The sequence below is a fragment of the Maniola hyperantus genome, chromosome 8 (assembly GCF_902806685.2).
Source record: "Maniola hyperantus chromosome 8, iAphHyp1.2, whole genome shotgun sequence".
Lineage (NCBI taxonomy): Eukaryota > Metazoa > Arthropoda > Insecta > Lepidoptera > Nymphalidae > Maniola > Maniola hyperantus.
Window position 1 is genome coordinate 10,284,147 of NC_048543.1, and position 23,446 is coordinate 10,307,592.

General features: G+C 38.3%; 1 protein-coding gene across 2 annotated transcripts; it reads left to right on the forward strand.

Annotated features, from left to right (window-relative positions):
* Nucleotides 1–127: 127 nt before the first annotated feature.
* LOC117984223 (protein argonaute-2-like) lies at nt 128–23,446 on the forward strand. 2 transcript variants are annotated; one of them, XM_069500172.1, is made up of 22 exons: nt 128–286; nt 1,764–1,799; nt 4,577–5,631; nt 6,195–6,368; nt 7,731–7,819; nt 8,569–8,668; nt 9,482–9,602; nt 10,912–11,045; nt 11,369–11,532; nt 11,792–11,885; nt 12,236–12,340; nt 13,560–13,690; nt 14,620–14,734; nt 14,987–15,154; nt 16,279–16,386; nt 16,879–16,998; nt 17,529–17,618; nt 19,196–19,324; nt 20,173–20,279; nt 20,969–21,062; nt 21,653–21,855; nt 23,341–23,446. In XM_069500172.1, exons 2-22 carry the CDS (start codon nt 1,790–1,792, stop codon nt 23,435–23,437), a joined length of 3,408 nt encoding a protein of 1,135 aa, XP_069356273.1. In that variant the 5' UTR covers nt 128–286; nt 1,764–1,789; the 3' UTR covers nt 23,438–23,446. The 2 variants fall into 2 exon arrangements, with proteins under 2 accessions (XP_069356273.1, XP_069356274.1); XM_069500173.1 differs by lacking the exon at nt 128–286 and adding an exon at nt 440–630.

Below are 23,446 nucleotides of genomic sequence, written 5' to 3' on the forward strand. Positions count from 1 at the left end.
TCAAAAGAGCCTTGTTGTACTGTAGGTAATCAATACCCAGCCAGAGCCAAAGTGTATGTAATCACTACGTGGCCAGAGCCGTAAAACCTCCGTAAAGTATCCTATAAGTTTCCATATGTAAAAAGTACTCTGTGCCTATATGTTATTGGTCTGTGAAAGACACTAGACAGCTCGAAACACGGGCTCGAAAAATCAAGGAAGAAAAATCCAAAAGCTGTCGTGAAGTCGTGAAATTGTGGTGAAATTTGAAATCATTCTTATTATTTCAAGGAAAATATTTACATAGGTAGGTACAGGTTTTGTATTTATATTTACATTTAGGTATAATATGATCAACTGAGAAAACGACGTTGTTTCTTTTTTGTGTTTTTCTACTCTGCTCTGAGAATCAGTCTCAGTTTCACAACAACTTGTAAGTCGCACGGAAATCGTCTTAATAATATTTTGTATATTGGCCTCTTGGCCTATATTTTAAAATTAGTTTTATTTACAAATGGGTGTGACTGTGTACCTACTTTATCATACCTATAAAACCTCGCATAAAATAAAATCTGTTTCAACTTGCATCAACAGAGGGTATTGGGGGAATCCCCATATAAAATGTTCAGATTGGTTCTACAATAATAATATGTAAGTACCTATGTAGGTATGCTGACTTTTTATCGAAGGTTATCTTGATGCCTATTCAATTAAGTATAATTTTTTAGTTCATTACCCTCCTTTTGAAAATGAAAGACATTCCATTTCAAAACAATTTTAGCTGAAGTACCTAAATAACCTACAAAAATCAAGAACCAAAATTCTCTCAATTTCTAGTAATAAGTAAGGTAAGTTGTACCTTGTACATATAATATGAATAAAAACCGGCCAAGTGCGAGTCAGGCTCGCGCAATGAGGGTTCCGTACTACAGTCGTATCTTTTCGACATTTTGCAGGATAATTCAAAAACTATGATACATAAAAATAAATAAAAATCTGTTTTAGAATGCACAGGTGAAGACCTTCCATATGATACCCCACTTGATATAGACTATAGTTATCTTACTTAGAAAATTGAAAATACTAATTATTAGCTCATGACCACAATTTAATTTTTTTGTCTGATGTGACCACAAATTCACGGTTTTCTGATTTTCCCCCAAATGTCAGCTATAAGATCTACCTACCTGCCAAATATGATTCTAGGTCAACGGGAAGTACCCTGTAGGTTCCTTGACAGACCACCAGACAGACAGACAACAAAGTGATCCTATAAGGGTTCCGTTTTCCCTTCTGAGGTACGGAACCCTAATACTACCTAAATCACATTGCCACTCCACCCATAAATCATAATACTTAACACTTTTTTATTTAGTAGGTACCTATCTATGATCCATCCATCCATCCATCTGTCTGTCAGCGGCCTGTATCTTGTGAACCATAATATTCACACCATGAGATTTGAAATTTTCACAGGATGTGTATTTCTATTGCCGCTATAACAATAATAATAATTTGAAAATGGCTGCTATGAAAATTAAAAAAAAAGTGTTACTTAATTCTTATATGATGGTACAGAAAACCCTTCGTGTGTGAGTCCGGCTCGCACAGTAATTGCACATTTCATTTTAGATACTTATTATATTTAGCCTGCTTTTGGCCAGCGTGGTAGACTATGGCCAAAACCCTTCTCACTCTGAGAGAAGTCCTGTGCTCTGTAGTGAGCCGGTGATGGGTTGATCATGACATTATGTTTAGTACTTAAATATTTTTCTTTGTTTCAGAAGTGCTATCATAAAAGTGAATTAAAATGGCAAAAGGTAAGATCTTAAATTGTAATTAAGTTAAAATATTATGTTTCTTACTATTGCTTATTTTATATTACAACAGTCCCGTTATCACTGTAGTTGAATAGCTATCATCTGAGAGCATAAAACCTGCTCACTATTGGCTATTATGCACAGTTGCAGCAAGAAACTATAAATTCAACCAATCACAACAATTGTGATAGTAGAAATCAGAACTTTCATGCTAAGGGGGCCATGAAAACATTGATGATTTGTGCTTCTATTGTGTAGCGATAGTCAGTAGCCTAGTGGTTAAGATGATGGTCTCTTATACAGTCGGTCAGGGGTTTGTTCCTTGGCACAAACTTCTAAATTTCTGCTATGTGCATTTAAAGCAATTAAACATCATTAACTTTAATGGGAAGGAAAACACTGTGAGGAAACCTGCATGCCTGAGAGTTCTCCATAATGTTCTCAAAGGTGTGCACTTAGCCAGTGTGGAGGACTATGGCCAAAACCCTTCTCATTCTGAGAAGAGAGCCATGCTCAGTAGAGGGCTGGTGGATAATTTGATGATGGTGAAATCTAATATTCTTAGAGACTCAGAGACTTAAAGAATAATTGTAATTATCCTCATTTTTAACAGTTTTAATACTTTTTACAAGATGTTGCGGCTTTACAACAAAACCATTCATTTTCGAATTATTGTAAGTTATATGTAATATAAGTAAGTACAGGGAATGAAGCAGTGCAAGTGATGACTACTTTAGCTAGTTGAGTGTTATAGTATGATAATGCAAATAAATATGTTGACCTATAATTATTGCAAACTTTGATCAGTATATGCAGACCCTAATCATAATCATAACCTGTATCGCAGAATTTAGTACAGTATGTAGCAGAAAATGTTGTACATCGATCAATAGAGATAGCGCTTTTGTAGAGTGTTGTCTCTGTCATTGAGACCGACAAAACATCACATAGGTAATGAGTGACAGAGAGAACGCTCTACGAAGCCAACATCTTATTCTAAAAGTTGATGACCAATATTTCTTGCTGGTAACTGTATCTTATTCAAACATCATCTTGTCTTGCAACATAGGCCTTCTCCCCAGCGACTTGACTTGTACCTTGCTCACTTTTGTGTTTGTCCCACCATCCCTTTAATATTCTTTGCACATATTTCTATGCCACGTAGTTAAGCTTTTGTACAAACCATGTTATAAACTGTTATTACATGACAAATTGTTTATAAATGTATTATAGTACATGCATAATTATCTCACTTATGATAAAGTCAAATCATCTGTAGCTATAAGCTATACACCATTACTTTTTAATTAAGTACCATTAAATTTTTTATTTTATTTATTTATTAAGGTAATTACAGGATAAGTTCATTGTTTTAAATGTGCAATCGGATTTTTTTTACTTTACTTTAACAATGTTATCAAAGTTTGTTTTGTTTCAAAAATATAAATAGCAAATGTGTGAACACAAAGGGAACCCTTTTGTTCCCTTAGTGATTCTCACTTTGTCTGTCTGTCATGAAACCCGATACTTCCGATTGACCTAGAACCATGAAATTTGGCTTAGGTACTTAGGTCTTATAGCACAAGTGAATTGAAAAATCCGGAAACCGTAAATTTGTGGTTACATAATAAAAAAGTTAAACTGTGTTCATGAACATGAACAAATAATTAGTGTTTTCAATTTCCAAAGTAAAATAACTATACCAAGTTGGGTATCATATGAAAGAGCTTTAACTACCTGCATATAAATAGATTAAGATTTATATTTACATTACATCATATTTCATCTGTACTTATAGTAATTTGTATTGTATTATTAAATAAATAAATAAATAAAATAAAATAGCCTTTAATCTCTGATACAATAATTATACATCTTATATTACTAACTAACCGTATTACTAATTTCTTATTTCCTATTATTTAATTATCCTATCCTATATAATTTATTCTAAAAATTGGTAACACCAGCAATTTACAGATCAGGTTGTCCTCTTTGGACATAGGCCTCCTCTAGACTTCTCCATTTTTTCCTATCTAACGCCAATCCGCGTCAACCCTTTGGCAGGTCGTCCTCCCATCTCCTCTGTGGCCGTCCTCTCGCTCTCTTCCCATCTCTGGGGTACCAGTAAGTGACCTCTTTGGTCCATTTATCCCTTGGAGATCTGATCACATGGCCCACCCAACGCCATATTTTAAGTTTCTTGATTCTTTTTGAGACATCTGTCACACCTGTGATCTTTCTAATTTTGGTCAGTCTCCACTTGTCTTTCAGTTTGATGTGCAGCATGCTTCTCTCTATCCCTTGTTGGTCTCTAACCTTTATTTTCTGATTGTGAGCTTTTGTCAGACCCCACGTTTGACAGCCGTAAGTAAGTATTGGTAGGATGCACATGTTAAATACTTTACGTTTAGTTGGCATTGGGATATCTTTGTTTTTTAGTATTTCTTTCAGCGATCAGTAGCGAGCCCAGGTGTTATTAATTCGTCTTTGCAATTCTTTGTCCATCTGTAAGTTTGGTGCAATTACTTGACCTAGGTAGACGTTTTCATTCACATACTCTATGTCCTGATTATTTATGTTAACTTTTTGTTGATGCCTATTGGTCATAACCTTTGTTTTGGTGGTGTTCATTGTCAAAACCTGCTTTTTGACTCTCTGTTGCTAGTTGTTCAAGCATTTCTTGTAGAGTGACTGGGTCCTCGGCAAATAGTACCAGGTCGTCTGCAAACCGCAGGTGTGATTGTATTATTATAATAACTTTATTTATATTTAAGGAGGCAAGAAAAAAAATAAACAAGCTGATAAGGGGGAACTTGGTTTGGGGTCATTATCTCTGGCGGAAGGAGAACCTTCCGCTACTCAAGAACAACCAGAGCCTTCTACATCCCAAGATACGAAAAAAGAGGTCGAATCTGTGCCTGAAAAAAAAGAGGAAGTAAAAGAAGAAGGAAGTGAAGGGCTTGGACTGGGTTTAGGTGGAGGAAAAAAGAAGCAGCGTAAAGGAGCAGTTGAGGCTGCAAAAAAAGATGACTCTGATACGAAAAAGGCTGAATCGGAACCTGAAAAGGTCGAATCTGTACCTGAAAAAAAAGAGGAAGTAAAAGAAGAAGGAAGTGAAGGGCTTGGACTGGGTTTAGGTGGAGGAAAAAAGAAGCAGCGTAAAGGAGCAGTTGAGGCTGCAAAAAAAGATGACTCTGATACGAAAAAGGCTGAATCGGAACCTGAAAAGGTCGAATCTGTACCTGAAAAAAAAGAGGAAGCAAAGGAAGAAGAACCGGAAGGGCTTGGACTGGGTTTAGGTGGAGGGAAAAAGAAGCCGCGTAAAAAGAAGCCTGCTGCAGCGGCCGCTGCTCCTACACCCGTTGTTGCTGCACCAGCTGCTTCTACTCCAACATTGGGTCCGCCACCTGTGGTCGTTAAGCCGCCCGAAACAGTGACGGCCCCCATACCAGAACTAAAGAAGGAATCACCACCACCAGGTACAGGTAGAGGTTGGGGCGCTCCATGGTCTGCTCCAGCTCATCAAACTCCCCCAGCAGCCTTTGTTCCTCAGCAAGCTCCTATCCAACCCCAAGTTGCTGCTCCACCGGCCTTTGTACAACAGGCACGCCCTTCCGCTGGCCGAGGCCGAGGTCAGCAACCTTATGACTCAAAAATATCGGTGATAAGTAGTTCACAATCGTCTGTATCTTCTACATCTTCTAGAAGCTCGACAGCTGTAGCTTGCCGCTTTCAAATACCTGCTAAAGTACCTGGTGGAAAAGTACCAGCTCATAAAATCAAAGTCGTGACCAATTATTTGGAGATGAAAATACAACCTATAAAAGTGGTAAGTGCAATAATTTATTTATCCGTACTAATATTGTTTGTCTGTTGACTGTTACCTTTCACAGTATGGCATGATCAAAAATGTGACCTTAGTTGTTAATTTTATTAATATTTTAAACTAGATGATGTCCATGTATTTGCCGGCCTGGATTTTTTTTAAAATCCTGTTTGAAGCTTTGATTTTTTCCGCGGCACAAAGTAGCCCATATCCGTCCCTGGGATGCAAGCTATCATAGTACCAAATACTTACGATTAGATGGTGCCCACGACTTCGTTTTTTCCCAATTTCGTCAGAGTCGTTTGAACGGATGAGCCTTTGAAAATCTTGTGGCAACATTTTGTTTATCTGGGACAAAAAGTAGCCTATGTCTGTCCCCGGGATGAAAGCTATCTATGTAACAGTTTTCTTTAAAATCGGTTATAATGGATGGGCTGTGAAAAGTAGAAAAAGCAGACAAAGAGACAAACTTTTGCATTTATAATATTAGTATAGATAGCTAGTTTGTTGTTTATTAACATTTTTAAAGCTGTAGGCTATTTTTTATAATAAAATTTTCTTTTCAGAACCGTTATGACGTCGCGATTAAACCAGACCGACCCAAAAAATTTCTGCCCAAGGTTTTTGCTGCCGCAAAGGCCATTAAATTTCCGAATCAATTTATTGCATTTGACCAAAGGAAGAACTGCTACGCGCTGACACCATTAGTCAAACCCAATGAAGAGCGTTGTACGATAAATGTAAGTGTAGTATTTACACTGTACAAATGCTAAAGTAGGGCCAGTTTAATGATCACATTTGATCTGTCAGTTACATAATATAAACAGTAATGTGTGGGAGAGGGCTTAATACACAGATATGTCCAGATTTGCAACTAGCGTGGCCCCCTCAGTCCCTCTCGCTCAAGCAGATTTTCTTACTTGTGAAATGTCATTCCTTCTACACTTCACGTTGTTTGCCAAATACTCACGTACAAATACATTTTGGCAAACAAAAAAAAAGTGGCCACGGTGCGGTGATAAGGACAAAACATAATCATTTTGTCACGTTCTAATAAGAGCTTAAATGCATTTAGCTATCTCGCTCTAACAGTAAGTGTCACAATAGGGCTACTTCACAGATATGTCAGTTTGCAACTAGCGTGGCCCCCTCAGTCCCTCTCGCTCAAGCAGATTTTCTTACTTGTGAAATGGCATTCCTTCTACACTTCACGTTGTTTGTCAAATACTCACGTACAAAAACATTTTGACAACCAAAAAAAGTGGCCACGGTGATTAGGACAAAACAATCATTTTATCACGTTCTAACAAGAGCTTAAATGTATTTAGCTATCTCGCTCTAACAGTAAGTGTCACAATAGGGCTACTTCTAATAGTCCTTGTTCTGAGATATAAACAGTAATGTGTGCGAGAGGGCACAATATTATTTATGTGTAACTGACAGATGTCGAATGTGATCTATTAAGTTGGCCATAAACTCAAACTCAAATTATTTATTCAGAATTGGTAAAATTTTACGCTTCCTGATTGTCAATTTTTTTTATTTGTAAGTACACATACTTTAGTACAGCCGCTCGATTGCGGTAGAATGACAGCTACAATGTCACGATCGCAATCACTTGTGATTGGTTGACGCTCGCTTACTATTGGCTACAATGCATAGTTCCAAAACAAGAATCGCACAAATTCAGCCAATCAAAACAATTGAGGTTGTAATAATGATTGATGCAGGGTTTACGAAATCGACCTTCAGCACGACAGCATTGGTTCCGATTTTGGCCACTCGCCAAAAGATCCTTGTCGCTTTCTAGTCTGTTAACTTTCACTCACAGCTTAGTTATGATAATATTTTTACAATATATGAAAATAGAAAATTGACCATTCCAAATGACCCCGCTAAGAAAAAAAAAATATTATTAACCCGCCCCTGCTTCGCACATATTACAATTATGCAGCTTATTACAATTTTTGTAGAGATAAATTTTTTTTGAAAATAAAATAAAATCCTATGTCACTCAGGAATAATTTACTGGTGAAAGAATTTTCAAAATTGGTCCTATAGTTCAAGAGATTACCCCCTATAAACAAACTTTTCGATTGCAGGTTGAAATTTTAGATGATAACGATGCAAAAATGGCTTTTGAAGTAAGCTTGAAATTGACTGGAGTGGTTGACCTAGGGACCATTATTAAGTAAGTATGGATTTCGTTACTAAACACCAACAAGTACGAGTCAGACTCGCGCACCGAGGTTACCGTACTACAGTCGTACTTTTTCGACATTATGCGTAAAAATAAATATAAAATCCATTATAGAATCTACAGTTCAAAGTAAGTAGTACCAAGTGAGGGTATCATAATGGAAGGCCATTATGATACCCCACTTGGTACTTCTTACTTTGAAAATTGAAAATACTAATTATTTGTTCATTTGAATTTTTTTTGTGTGATGTACCCATGAATTTACGGTTTTCGGATTTATTCCTTTACTTGTGCTATAAAGCCTACCTAACTGCCAAATTTCATGATTCTAGGTTAACGGGAAGTACCCTATAGGTTTTCGTGACAGCCACAGACAGACGGACAGACAGACAGACAACGAAGTGATCCTATAAGGGTTCACACACCTTTGAGAACATAATGGAGAACTCTCACGCAGGTTTCCTCACGATGTTTTCCTTCACCGTTAAAGCAAGTGATATTTAATTAACATAAATCCGAAAAGTTAAGAGGTGCGTGCCCGGGATCGAATCCCCAACCTCCGATTAGAAGGCGTCCTAACCCTAAGGTTATCACAGCTTACTTACCATCATTGCTTCCTAATATATATGTCTATATTATAATTAAAATTTTTATAAAAATAAAAAATTAATTAAAATTTATAATTAAAAAGTCAAGTCATATTATGCCATCCAATATTCTAACACCTATTTCTGTTTTAGCCACATGAAAAACCAAGGCTCATCATTGAATACACCAATGGAGGCAATTCAGTGTGTTGATGTGATTTTACAGCAAGGAACCTTAGAAAACTACGTGAAAGTAAGTAGAGACTAGCGTCGATTCTGATATCTTTCCTGAACTAAATTTAGAGTATCTGCATCTTTTTCTTTTTAATATTGCTATAAAAGGCGGCAAAGGTATTTTAAACTAAAAACTTAAAATTAAAAAAAATGCAAATACTCTAAAATTATGTTGCCATCAGAATCAGTACCATTGGTGCTTATTATAAAACGAAAGTGGCAGGTTTAAATGCTATCACACATATCCGAGTCAGCGCCTTCCGAGCTCCGAGTCTAGTGTATATGTTGCAGGGAAATGATAAAAACCGGGATTTGATCAAATCCTGGTAGATGTAAAGATAAGAACTCAATTTCATCATTTCACTAAACAAATCTAGTGATGCATAATTTAGTTACTAGTGAAACATAAATAAAAAATGAATCCCTATTTCCCTTGGTCAAGCCTTGAGAATGACGACCAAATTGTTTTTTTTTTTGTAATTATTAGGACAAGGTATGAAAGATTTTTTTTGGGAAATCTACGGGAAAAGACAGTTCCCCGGGGACGCAGATTAAGTTGCGAGAAACAGCTAGCTGTTTAATTTGATAATATTACCTAATAGAACCTAAGTAAACTAAAGAGGGGTGTAGCACGTGTCACAAGAACGACAGAAGGGCAACGTCGCGTCCAAGTAGCCAGCACGTAAAGTTTTGTGGCATTTTCGCGCGGAAAGACAGTTAACTGTTTTTAGCTGATTGAGGATCCGCATCGCCAGCACTATATGCTGGATCCAGCTGGATTGCTGAATGCAGCATTGCAATCCCTAGTTGTGAAATTATTACCTTATTTCAGGCGGGCCGTCAATTCTTCAAACGGCCCCGAAATCCGATAGACTTGTTCGACGGTTTGGAAATGTGGACTGGACTCTTCCAATCTGCTATATTCACTTCCAGAGCTTTTATCAACATTGATGGTAAAGTGTAATCTACTTTTTTATATTAAAGCCCTGTTAATTTGGAATTATGTAATTGTGTATATTTAAGTTAAGTCTGCAATGACGTCCGCCTCCTATTAGAGAGGTCGGAGGTTCGATCCCGGGCGTGAAATTCTAAGGGTTGACTCACATTGCCAGCGCATCGAAGCGAAATTCTATTTTTCATAGCATACTCACTTACTCACATATCAAAAATTAAAATTTGTGAAATCACATATGTATTAGAGGTGACCAATTTATTTATTAACCTGTTAATTTAACACATATTAAAGTTTGTTGATTAACTGCGATACTAAAACTTAACAATTTTAAATAAAAAAATATTATTAAATCAAAAAATACATATTATTATAGTTAGGACCTATACCTACGTTCTAAGTAGCTGCAGTAGGTACTTAAGTAGGTAGCGCGAAGATTCCAGGAAATTAAATTTCGAAGCGTCTGTCTGGCTGTCTATCTGTCTGTCTGTCAAGAAACCTACAGGGTACTTCCCGTGGGCCTAGAATCATGAATTTATCAGGTAGGTAGGTACCTACCTAGGTTTTATAACACACGCAAGGGGGAAAATTTGAAAACCGTAATTTTTGGTCACGTCATCATCATCATCATCATCATCATCATCAACCGATAGAGGTCCACTGCTGGACATAAGTCTCTTGGAGTGACTTCCACTCCACACGCCACGGTCTTGCGGCGCCTGAATCCAGCGGCTCCCTGCGACTCATCTGGTTACATACCAAAAATAAATTTAAATGTGTTCATGAAAGTAGTGTTTTCAATTTTCAAAGTAAGATGAAATCAAGTGGGGTAGGTACCTATCGTGTTTTTTTTATTTTTTTAGTCAGTGTTATATTTTTGACGTGTTTATTTATCAATAAATTTTAATAACAATTATTGATATGATATTATGTAAGTTTAACAGTATTTGACACCACTACTATGTATCATTTTTTTAAAACCATTAACATTAGTTTAGTTTTTACATCTATCGGCACTCCGTGCACTATTAACATTCATCGTGTCGGGACGCGACCTTGAGAAAATATAATCTTGTACAGTTCTTGCAATTCACGAAGGCGAGTGGACTTTACTTGTGGTTACGTCGGATACGCGGGCATTGCGTAAGTGTGCGTGCATGTCGGACCAATCAGTCGCGAGCAAGCGCTTGCAAACGCACACATTCAGTGTACCTTACTTATACCGACACGACTTAAACACAAGCATGTGGCACTCGCCTTCGTGAATTGCAAGAACATTGTTACAACATAATATGATTGTTTTATTGCAGTGGCTCATAAGGGATTCCCTAAGCAACAGAGTTTGGTCGATGCACTTGTAAAGGATTTCCGTTTAGATCCAAGCAGACCCCTAGATCGACAAAGGGGCTTCGAAGCGTTCCAGCATTTTATCAAGGGGTTAAGGGTAAGCTTATTAAAGATACACAACACAGATCTGTGAAAATTTCTTTTACTAGTAAAATTTTATTTTGTTTTTGGGAAATAGGTACGCATACAAAACCCATGTCATGATTTTTTTTAATGTGTGTCCGCCCCATCTTTGATTGGAAAATGGATATCATTTTCGTAATCAACACACCGAAAACCTTCGAAAATGACACCCATATTGCATCTTATTTGAAGCCTGGCTTTTTGCAACATTGCAAGGGTCTAAAGCCTCTGGCATACCGATCCGTTTTTTGATTTTTCCATTATGGGGTACGGCACCTTAAGAATGTGGTTTTGTAGGTAAAAGCTAACATTGGCGGCGCTGGCGCTAAGCAACGCGAGTTCATATGCAATGGTGTAGTGGACCCTCCGAGCAGGATCTCTTTCCAACTGACCGACCATGACGGGAGACCAACTAAAGAGATCACTGTTGCCAAGTACTTTGAGATAGAAAAGAAATGCAGGTACAGTACTAATAAATTGATATGTCGATATTTTTGTAATCAAAATACGGCCTTATTTTTTACCCGACTGCGGCGAAGCCCAAAGGAGGGTTATTTAAACAAGAGTTATTGTCTGTATTTTGTCTAGTGGAATTTTGTATTTATCGCGCAATGTACTAAATAATAAGAAAAGCTACTAGCGATTATAAAGCGGTTAACCGCTAATGCGTATGAGCGCTTATACAAACAGTAGTAATTGAAGTTTGTTTATATTTTTCAGAATAAAGTACCCGAACTTGAACTGTATGTGGGTGGGTCCTAAAGACAAGAATATTTACTATCCTATGGAGTTACTGGACGTGGTCTATGGTCAGGTAAATCCGTACTTAATATTATAGGTACATATCTAACTACCAAATAGAGAGATCTAAAAAAGACATATCTTTTTCACATTTTTCTCCGTGGTAAAAAAAATAGCATTACACAGTCATAATGCAAGACCATTCAGTTCAGTAACTGAATTAGAAGTAGTGTCTGTTTTTTTGTAATCATTCTTTATGCGATACCCTAGTTCTCTAGTCTCTCCATCGCCCGCTGAATGTGACTGAGCTTTTTTAGTACATACATACACAAAAATAAAAATACTACACACATATTCCTTACTTTGCTGGGCCTTCCTTACTTTGTGTAGATATGGATAGTACAAGTACGATTAATTTTGTAGGCGTTGAATAAACAACTGAACGAGCGGCAGCTTTCGACGATGGTCCGTCAGGCGGCCACACCGCCCAGCGAGCGACTCGAAAAAATCAAGGAGGTCATACGAGACGTAAGTTCTCTCTGCATTATAATAACTGTTATAGTCCGCGCCAATTAAATAGTTGTTCTTCAAGTTAAATGCAAGACGCGTCGCAATAGCATTTTTTAGGCGTCAGTGGGACGCACAACGCGAGGGAACGGAACACAACAGCCCGCCTGCCGCGCTGCACCCCGTGTTCGCCATCTGCATCAGTGTGAGTGCTATATCCGTACACAGTACACGAGCAGTGGAACAATACCTGAGCGAGATCGGACTTGTATTGTAGGCCAGACGCGACTATTTAACTCCTGGGAACTATACCCCTAGGCTTATTACACCACCAACTTCCCAACTAAGGACCGCTACTGAGAATTTCTTGACAGAAAAACCCACTATACTCTATCTGCGGAAAGAAGTTAGTATAGCGTTCTTTTTGTTACGTAATCCCATACAAATGATAGAGACAAAAATCTCAGTGGGCGCTAACCATTTTGAGGCACCAACCAATCACAAACGAAACTACGTTTTCTAATTGAATTTCGAATGTTTTTGAAAACACTTTCGAATGTTTTTGAAAAGGAAAACATGTTTGTCATTGGTGTCTCAAAATGGTTAACGCCCACTGAGATTTTTGTCTCTAGACTCTATCATTTGTATGGGGTCACTTAACAGAAAGACACTTAGAAAACTAGGTAAAGCGCATAACTACATACATAACCTAGGTTCCTGCGGTAGTGGACGTGCCTGACTGAATCACTGACTGACTGATCTATCCATGCACAGCTCAAACTACTGGACGGATCGGGCTGAAATTTGGCATGCAGATAGCTATTATGACGTAAGCATCCACTAAGAAAGGATTTTTGAAAATTCAACCCTTGAGGGGATAATATAGGGGTTTGAAATTTGTGTTGTTCACGCGGATGAAGTCGCGAGCATAAGCTAGTCAGTAATACATCGGTGGCCCCTCTTGCGCGACGCCCATTGGGCTCGTGCGTCCTAGAGAAAATAGATCTCTGTGATCTGTCTCACACCTCGTTTTATGAGGTATGGCAGCTTGTGCCCTAATATATTGTATATCAAATATTTGAAAAGAGCAACCGCTGAGTTTCTTGCTGGTTCTTCTCGGTGGGAATGGCATTCCGAACCAGTGGTAGATGCATCCGACGATTCGAAAGCGCTTTTGAAAGTTTACTTGAATATAAAATATTTATTATTATTATTATTATTATATGTTTATGTGTTTTAGATGAATTACTCCGCAAGTCCGTGCTTTAAACACTTTAAAATGGAGATTGACAATCAATTCTTACAAGTGGATGCGAAAATTTTGGAAGCACCCAAAATAGACGTTGGAACCGGAAGGCCCATTGATCCAAGGTATCATCGATTTACATTAATTTTGAACTCATTTTATTGGAACAAGTTTTCCATACAAATATATAAAAGGATGATAGGATCCTCCTTTTTCTACAACCGCACTGCACGCCACCGTAAGCATTAGGGTCCTGGAGTGCAGTAATAAAATGACGTGATTTTTTGTATAGCGGTAGTAAATGGGGCTAGAACTCATTATTAAAGAGTATAGTTTCAAAATTATTACACTTAGTCACAGAACATAGATGCATAAAAATAAATAAAAATCTGTTTTAGAATGTACAGGTGAAGACCTTTCATATGATACCTCACTTGATATAGTCACTCACTTCGAAAGTTGAAAATACTAATTATTAGTTTATGACCACAATTTAATTTTTTTTTGTGTGATCTAACCCTAAATTCACGGTTTTCAGATTTTTCCCCAAATGTCAGCTAAAGGATCTACCTACCTGCCAAATTTCATGATTCTAGGTCAACGGGAAGTACCCTGTAGGTTTCTTGACAGACAGACGGACAGACAGACAGACAACAAAGTGATCCTATAAGGGTTCCGTTTTTCCTTTTGAGGTACGGAACCCTAAAAATCATTCAAAGTCATAGCGCGCGGTTCTGTGACAAGACGGTGCCGTACGACGCGTCCGATCGTAAATTTATTGGGCATACAATCGGCCATGTTTGCGGTCCTATGATAACCTAACATTTAAACTACCGTGAGTGATTTCCATTATAAATACTATCTGTCCGTCCGCGCACGCGCCGCGGTTTTGAGTCAAAACCGCGGCGCGTGCGCGGACGGACTCCCTTGAAAAAGGACCCCGGATGGGTTCGAAACTAGTCGGGCTAACGTCGACTACACACGTGAGTAAGCCGGGACAGATAGTATTTATAATAACCTAACATGTTAATGATTTTTTCTGGTAACAATATAGGAGAGGAGTGTGGCAAGCCAGCCGTCTCCTGAAACCGAGCGCGCTCGAATCGTGGGGATTCATCGTGGTGGAAGCTAATGCCAACGAGTGCAACTGCGATGGCATAATACAATTGGTAAGTGCTGAGTTTTACCCGACTACGGAAAACCCAAAAGGAAGGGTTATGATTTTAGCAGTCAGTATGTTTGTATCTTTGTTTGTTCCACCGTAGCGCCTAAACTATTTGGCCGATTGGGCAAAGCCAAAAGGAAGGGTTATGATTTTAACAGTATATGTATGTATGATTGTATCTATGTGTGATACACAGCAGCGCCTAAACTATTGGGCCGATTATTTGATATTTTTAAGTAGTTAACTAAAATTGTAGCTTCTGAAAGTGGGCCGTCAAATGGGCATGGCAGTCAACTCGCCCGCCTTCACGAACTTCAACGTGACCCAGCAGGATCTTCGGAACGTTCTGCTCACAGCGCAAGAGAGGAAACTCAACTTTATGTTCATTATTGTCTCTGGTAGAGACAAGGACGCATACCATAAGGTAAGTTTTTGAAGTGAATTTTTTTTTAGGCGCGTTGAGTGATTTTGGGATGGGCAAAAACTTCAAAATGGCGTCAGTAACATGCTAATGTTACAGTGCGACAAGGCTTTCTTGGCACTTGAATGACATTGACAGGGGGGGGGGGGACTGTTGGAGAACAAAGACTTAGAATATTCAAACAAGAACAAAGGAGACACTTGACTAGCCTTGACGCACTAATAAAATTTGTTCCTTAATGCAAACCAATAAGGCTTTATTTTTAATGCACGCATGGTTGCATTTTGAAATATATATAGCGGCAACTATCAGAAAGTTAGTCGTTGGAAAGTGTTACTTAATGCTTAGCAACTAAAGGACACATAAATTCTAAATGTACTATATTATAATATGTAAAATGTACTACCAAGTTTCAACTTAATCGATCTAGTAGATTTGAAGCAAATTGGCTGCGATAGACGGACACACGAGTCATCGATCTACCTACCTGCCAAATTTCATGATTCTAGGTCAACGGGAAGTACCCTGTAGGTTTCTTGACAGACAGACAGACAACAAAGTGATCCTATAAGGGTTCCGTTTTTCCTTTTGAGGTACGGAACCCTAAAAAAACTCAAAAACTCAAATCATTTATTCAGATTGGGTATTATTGTAGTACACTTTCTGATTGTTACTTGCTGAATTTACAATACAAATGTAATGGTGATAATTAATACGTAAACTTAAAACTAAAGCTACGAGCCATCGTCCACTACGCTGGCCAAGTGCAGATTGATAGACTTCACACACCGATGACAACGTCATGGAGAGCTCTCAGGCATGCAGGTTTCCTCACGGTGTTTTCCTTTACCGTTAAAGCGAAAGATATTTAATTTTTTTAAACTCAAATAACTCCGAAAAGTTAGAGGTGCGTGCCCGGGATCGAACCCCCGACCTCCCGTAAAGGAGGCATTGAGATGGCAATCGGGGTGTGAGGCGGGGGGACGCCCCGCATACCCACACGTCACCCGCGCTATCCCGCACTGGGTTAGCGCGGGGACTGTGCGGGTGTGCGGGATGTCATCTCGACCTGTCGCGTACTATCACGGCTCTTGCTGCGCATATTTTGATAATTTTCTGTTTTGCAGATAAAACGCAAGGCAGAGTTGGAGGTCGGCATTTTGACTCAATGCATTAAGGAGATGACAGCCTCTAGACGTATGAACGAACAGACTATACGCAACATTTTGTTGAAGGTAAGTTTTATTTTTACGCAACTACGCTGAAGTTCAAGGAGGGTTATGTCTTTACCAGTTTGTGTTGTTTGTAAGATGGCCTGTTCTATGGTAACTCTGTTCTTTGGTCTAAGAGTCAAAGGCTATAAATATATAGCATAGTTACAATATCCAAGATGTGTGATGGCGACGTCACTAAAATGGCGGCCACGCGCATTAGCAATTTGCGGGATGCGGGATAACCCGTGTGATGTAGGACATTATGCTAAGCTGTACACCCATTTGGGGTGGTGTCACAGATGAAAATGTTACATTTGTACTTTGTTTTTATCTGTGACACCAACAACAAATTAATGCATTTTTATTTCTTTCTTTCATTATTGTCGTAAGAAAAGTCCCATATTTATGTGATTAATGGAAGAGAGCACAACAACCCCCAGAAACGAGGATTACTCCATAGAGCCAGATATTTGTGTGCGACTGAATTCGCACTAACCTTTTGTTGACTTTCAGGTGAATTCCAAGTTGATGGGGATCAACCAAGCCTTGGACAATCGCAGCTTGCCGCCGTGCCTGAGGAGTGGTGGCGTTATGGTTGTGGGGGCTGACGTCACTCACCCTTCGCCTGATCAGGTAGGTTTCAGCTCATTTTTAAAAACCCTGAATTGGGTTTCTGACTCCAATTTTTTTGTTACTTTATTATAAACTAGAATAAAAATAATGACGTAAACTGAAAAAACTAATTAAATCGATCAAATAACAAAAAAGTTATAAGCATTTCAATATTTTTGATTAGACAGAGATAGCGATACAGCAGTGTGACGTCACACCTACTAATGCCATAGTAGCTTCGTGCGGTTTCATACAAATTTTCGTTTTGCGAGAAAGGGATAGAATACCCTCCCACTCCAAAATTAAAATGCATGTAACTTTGTATATCTTTGTTGGATTTTAATATTTTTTTCAGTGTAGGTACGTCATTATTTTCATCCTAGTTTATAATAAAGTAATAATATCTATCAAATTCAAAAGTAGGCAAATACCCAATTCACGCGGAGGAAGTCGCGGGCATCATCTAGTTTCTGATAATATGTGGTCTTAATCCTTAGGTAGGTAAAGTATTCAGCTCGCCTTGTAATATTAATGTGATGTGTTTGTTATAGATGAGTGTTCCAAGTATCGCCGCTGTGACAGCTTCGCTCGATTCCAAATGTTTCATCTACAATATTGAAATGAGTGTACAGACACCAAAGGTAATATTGCGTAAGACAAAGTATTTGTTAGATTTTATTGCAGAAAGATTAATTATTTGTATAAAAAGCTTTTTTGGTTTTGTTTGGGATTCAGAAATGTGTCGTCAGCCCGTTTGCTGACAAATGGGCTGACCTCATGGGGTCAGATTTTGCACTTTTGTGAAAATTTATAATTTTGCTTTTTAAAATTTATAATTTTAACAATTTTTGTATGTATGTTTATGTTAGTTTGTACTCGTAGTTTAATTATTGTAATTGGCTTTATGGCCGTTCTAATTAAATAATAAATAAATGAATAATAATAATCTACACTAATATTATAAAGAGGAAAACTTTGTTTGTTTGTTTGTACTGAATAGGCTCAAAAACTACTGGACCGATTTTAAAAATTCTTTCACCATTCGAAAGCTACATTATCCACGAGTAACATAGGCTATATTTTATTTTGGAAAAAAATAGGGTTCCGTAAGATATTTGGGTTTTTCGGACACAAGGTGTAAAAAATCAACCAGAAAAGTTACTTATTTTGCGTACGCTGCCTAAACTATAAAAGATAGAACCATAAAATGTTCTAATTAATTGTAGATCTTATAAATATCTACAAAAAAGTCCGCGACACACTATACCCATCTATGTCGAGTGAGGCACAGCAACCATTTTTTTATTTAAAAATCTTGAATTTTTTTTGGACTACATTTAAACGCGTTTATTTTACTCATGCTATTAATCCTTATCAAAATAAATGATTTCATCACTAAGAACAGTTTATGGAGATAATATTTGGTCTTTGAATGATTAAAATTGGACGTTTGGTTTTGAAGTTATGGCGAAATTAAAATATTACGATTTCTGCTGCACGGCCCGTTGTTATTATATAAAGAGGTAATGTCGTTAAGTTTGTTTGTAGGGGGTAATCTTTAGAACTACTGAACCGATTTTAAAAATTCTTTCACCAGTAGAAAGCTACATTATTCCTGAGTGACATAGGCTATACGGGATCTTTAAAAACCTAAATCTACGCGGGCGAAGCCGCGGGGATCAGCTAGTAATAATAATAAAGGAGAAAGGTTTGTTTGTTTGTAAGCAATAAGCTCTGAAACTACTAAACTGATTTTGGTTACTCTTTTACCATTAGAAAGATACTTTATCCAGAAGTAATATAGGTTATATTACTTCTGGATAAATTATCTTTCAGAGCCTCGATAGCTCAACGGTTAAAGGACCGGACTGAAAACCGAAAGGTCGCCGGTTCAAACCCACCCGTTGCACTATTGTCGTACTCCTAGCACAAGCTGTACGCTTAATTGGTTTTATATATTCGGCTAGCTTATGCTCGCGACTTTGTCCGCGTGGACTACATACATTTCTAACCCCTATTTCACCCCCTTAGGGGTTGAATTTACAAATTTCTTAGCGGATGCCTCCGTCATAATAGCTATCTGCATGCCAAATTTCAGCCCGATCCGTCCAGTAGTTTGAGCTGTGCGTTAATAGATCAGTCAGTCACCCTTTCCTTTTATATATTTAGAAGATAATAGTTTTTATTAAATATCATTGAAAATATCACTTATTTTCAGCATGAAATTATCGTCGATTTTGAAAACATGATGTTCGACCACCTGAAAGTTTATAAGAGTCATCAGAATGCGTTGCCGCGGAAGATATTCGTGTTCCGCGACGGAGTGTCTGAGGGACAATTCGCTCAGGTATTTGATATTTATAAATAACTGTGTTTTAAGGTCATGTCCGAAATATTGGGGTCTCGACCCAGAAATAAGATTAACTGATTTGAATAAGATTTCCCCCTTTACTTCTGCTATTAGAATTATAGCACAAGTGAGGGAAAAAGCACCTGCCAAATTTCATGATTCTAGGTCAATGGGAAGTAGGTACCGTACAAGTTTTGATTCCCTTGACGGGTCTTGGCAGACAGACATACAGACATACAACCAGATAATGATGTGATCTTATAAGGCACGGCAGATACGGAACCAAATCCAAACCAGTCCAAAATTCCTCAGTGCTTGAAGACCAACGTCTTCGAACAGCGCGCGTTGCCAGTGATGACATGGATCCGAGACATGGTCGCTAACTATGGGCCTCATAAGCTCAGAGTCACTCAGTGCGCGATGGAGAGAGCTATGCTTGGAGTTTCTGTATGTGATCAAATCAGATCCTTCTTCTTCTTAGCTCTGGGCTGGTTTCCGCACTTAAAAGTTTCCGTCTGTTGTGCGTGCATTGCCCCTCCCCGCTGAAGTCTTCACTCCAGCCATCCAAGCTCGCTCCAGAAGCCGAGTAGACCGCCCAGGTTGCCGAGGGCTTCATGGAGTGAGGTCGGGGAACCCAAATGGCGTTCGCGTTGTTCTGCTACGCCCGTGCACTCTAGGAGCACGTGCGTCGGTGTTTCATTGACCTCCATGCAGGCTCTGCACAGAGGACTGTCGGTGACACCTTTAACGAAAAGGTGTTTGTTTAGTAGGCTATACCCTCTTATGAGGTCCCACCTCCTTTCTAAAATCAGAACCTTAAAAACTTATAATATAATATTGATTAGGTAATGAACAGCGAACTAGTGGCAGTGCAGCGCGCGTACGCTCGGCTCGACCAAGTCAATAAGCCGGAGATATTGTTCCTGCTCGTACAGAAGAGGCATCATACGCGGTAAGAGAATTGTACCGACTAACAACATCCATACTAACGTTATAATGCGAAATAATGTGGGTTGCAACTTGCAAACCAGTATTCATGTCGCATGACAATTATTTATTTCTTTGTATGTCTGTTTCTCTATTACTTTTCATGACTAATTATTCATCAACGGTCGAAATTAGTCTGTCTGTAATCTATCGATAGATTACTTAGCAACGGAGTTATTTTTCAAAAATTGTATGTTTTTTCTGTCAAATAACCACGTTGCTAAGTAACTTATCTATAGATCACAGATAGATTGATTATTAATTTCGGTCGTTAATCTATTTTGACGTTTGGTAGAGATAGCTTGCATCATACATAGGCTAGTTTTTGTCAGAAAGTCAAAAGTTTTTACAGGATTTTGGTATATGGTGTAGCTCTGAAACTAATGATCTGATACTCTAATTCTTTTATTGGTAAATAGCTACATTATTCCCATGTGGTAAGGCAATAATTTATAAAACGTGGACGAAGTTGTGGACAAAAGCTAGTTAAGTATTAAGCAGTATATATTTTCCACTAGATACCGCTCGCGACTTCGTTCGCTTGGATTTTTTTATCTCGTGGGATGTCTTTGATTTTCCCGAGTAAATAATAGCCTACGCTATTGCCAGAAAGCAAGCAACCTCTGTACCAAATATATTATGATGTATTTTTAGGTTCTTCATGGGTGATAAAAATCCGCAAAACGTTGAACCGGGTACGGTGGTCGATACACATATTGTGCACCCTAAGGAATTGGACTTTTACTTGGTATGTATCTATTTTGTGGTTCTTCGCCCCCTTCTACGAATTAATTTCCTTAAAGTTCTGTCTGTTAAATCTTCTACCACTTCGTTAACTTTCCAATTGTACTACTTTTGCGTATTAAACATAGAAAGGAGAATTATTGTAGTGTATCTTCTTCTATATATAAAAATGAATCGCTGAATGTGTTGCTAAGCGCAAATCTCGAGAACAGCTGAACCGATTTCGCTAATTATTTTTTTGTAAAATTCCTGGAAGTACGAGGATGGTTCTTACGGCGAGAAAAATTTAAAAATTTGCTTGAAAAAGTCTAAAAACAACACTTTTCTATATTCCCACACAAAAGATTCGTAATAATACCTACTTAAAAGTTAATTTGAACTTTAATACCATACCATAAAGTTTAAGTGTTAGTGGAGGGGTTCCGGGAGGGCAAAACAAATGAGTGACGTGTTAGGTGGTACGAAGTTCGCCGGGTCAGCTAGTTTTATATAAAACACAATGTACAAAGATCAAATATTTGCTGGCTTATTATCTAAACTTTACTACTATTCGTGCGCGGGGTAATATGTTATCGATAGTACTTTCTCTTGTAGGTGTCTCACCAAGCTATAAAAGGCACAGCCCGTCCGACACGGTACCACGCCATTTGCAACGACGGCAACATACCGTCCGACGAGGTGGAACAGCTGACCTACTACCTGTGCCACTTGTACTCGCGCTGCACTCGCTCCGTCTCCTACCCCACTCCGACCTACTACGCGCATCTGGCCTGTTTCCGCGCCAAGTCGCTCACTCAGTAAGTTAAAACTACTACTAAACACTGTGCGTGTGTGCGTGCGTGTACGCGTACGTGCGTGCGTGGGTGCGTGCGTGTGTTCGTGCGTGCGTTCGTGCATGCGTGTTTGCGAGCATAGCGTGTATGTGTACGAGAATTGGGTATTTTCCTACTTTTGAATTTAATAAATATTATTACTTTATTATAAACTAGCTTATGCCCGCGACTTCGTCCGCGTGGAGTAAACAAATTTTAAACTCCTATTTTACACCCATAAACTTGATCTTTAACAATGAGATTTTAACATATATGAGCTTAAAAAAATATGTCATACTGCTAATTGCAAAAATATTAACTACAAAACTTCAAACTTCTAACTTCAAAACTGACAGACTTTCATACAAACTTCAAACCCCTATTTTACCCTTTTAGGGGTTGAATTTTGAAAAATCCTTTCTTAGCGGATGCCTACGTCACAATAGCTATCTGCATGCCGAATTTCAGCGCGATCCGTCCAGTAGTTTGAGCAGTGCGTTGATAGATCGGTCAGTCAGTCAGTCAGTCACCTTTCCCTTTTATATATATAGAGACTAGGATAAAAATAATGACGGACGCTGAAAAAAAAAATTAAAATCCAACAAAGATTTACAAAGTTACAGGCGTTTTAATTTTGGAGTGGGAGGGTCTTCTATCCCTTTCTCGCAAAACGAAAATTTGTATGAAACCGCACGAAGCTACTAACCAGAAATATTTAAATGCTTATAACTTTTTTGTTTTTGATCGATTTAATTAGTTTTTTCAGTGTACGTCATTATTTTTATCCTAGTTTATAATAAAGTAATATAAAAAATTGGAGTCAAATACCCAATTGCGTACGTGTGTGCCATGGATGTAGCGATAAGTAAGGTTTTTAAGAAAGTCTATCAACACGCACTGCGTTTCTTTGACGCATTGACGAATTTCTTTGAAAAATCTTTAGCTGTAAACGATGGCAGTGACTGTCTAACGAAAGGGAGCTGACTTACTCTCTGTGCTACTCGCAAACGCTTTGTTTTCTCTCCACACGCGCCAAATCGCTAAAGTGCGTATTTGCGTGCGAGTACGTGCATGCGTCCACGTGTGTCCGTGCGGGATACGTATTTGTGCAAACTCAAACTCAAATTATTTATTCAGAATAGGTAAAATTGTACGCTTACTGTTGGTCAAAATTTAATTTGTAAGATGATATAGTGGTGATAATTAATACGTACTTAAAACTAAAGCTACGAGGGTTCCAAACGCGCCCAGGTCTACGAAGAGCCCACAACAAACTCGGCCCACAGCAAATTATAACTAACAGATAAGGGTTTGTGAATTGTGACACCACAAACCCTTATCTGTTAGTTATTGCCCTCAAAGGTTAAAGAGTTCCCACGGGATTTTTTAAAAAACCTAAATCCACGCGAACGAACTCGCGGGTATAATCTAGTTCCTAATAATTTTGATTTTTAACTATTTTTCTTTCAGCGGCGATCGTTACAACAATGTGGATCTGGAAAAGCAACCACAAAGACTTCGCGTGTTGGATCGCATGCTAAGGTGCAGCCGTATGTTCTTTGTGTAACTCATATAT

Bases quoted from the DNA above. Each gene is read 5' to 3' on its own strand.
- LOC117984223 (XM_069500172.1), top strand. The intron at 11,533-11,791 runs GTACAGTACTAA...TATATTTTTCAG, and splicing joins GAGATAGAAAAGAAATGCAG to AATAAAGTACCCGAACTTGA. The intron at 16,999-17,528 runs GTAGGTTTCAGC...TGTTTGTTATAG, and splicing joins CTCACCCTTCGCCTGATCAG to ATGAGTGTTCCAAGTATCGC.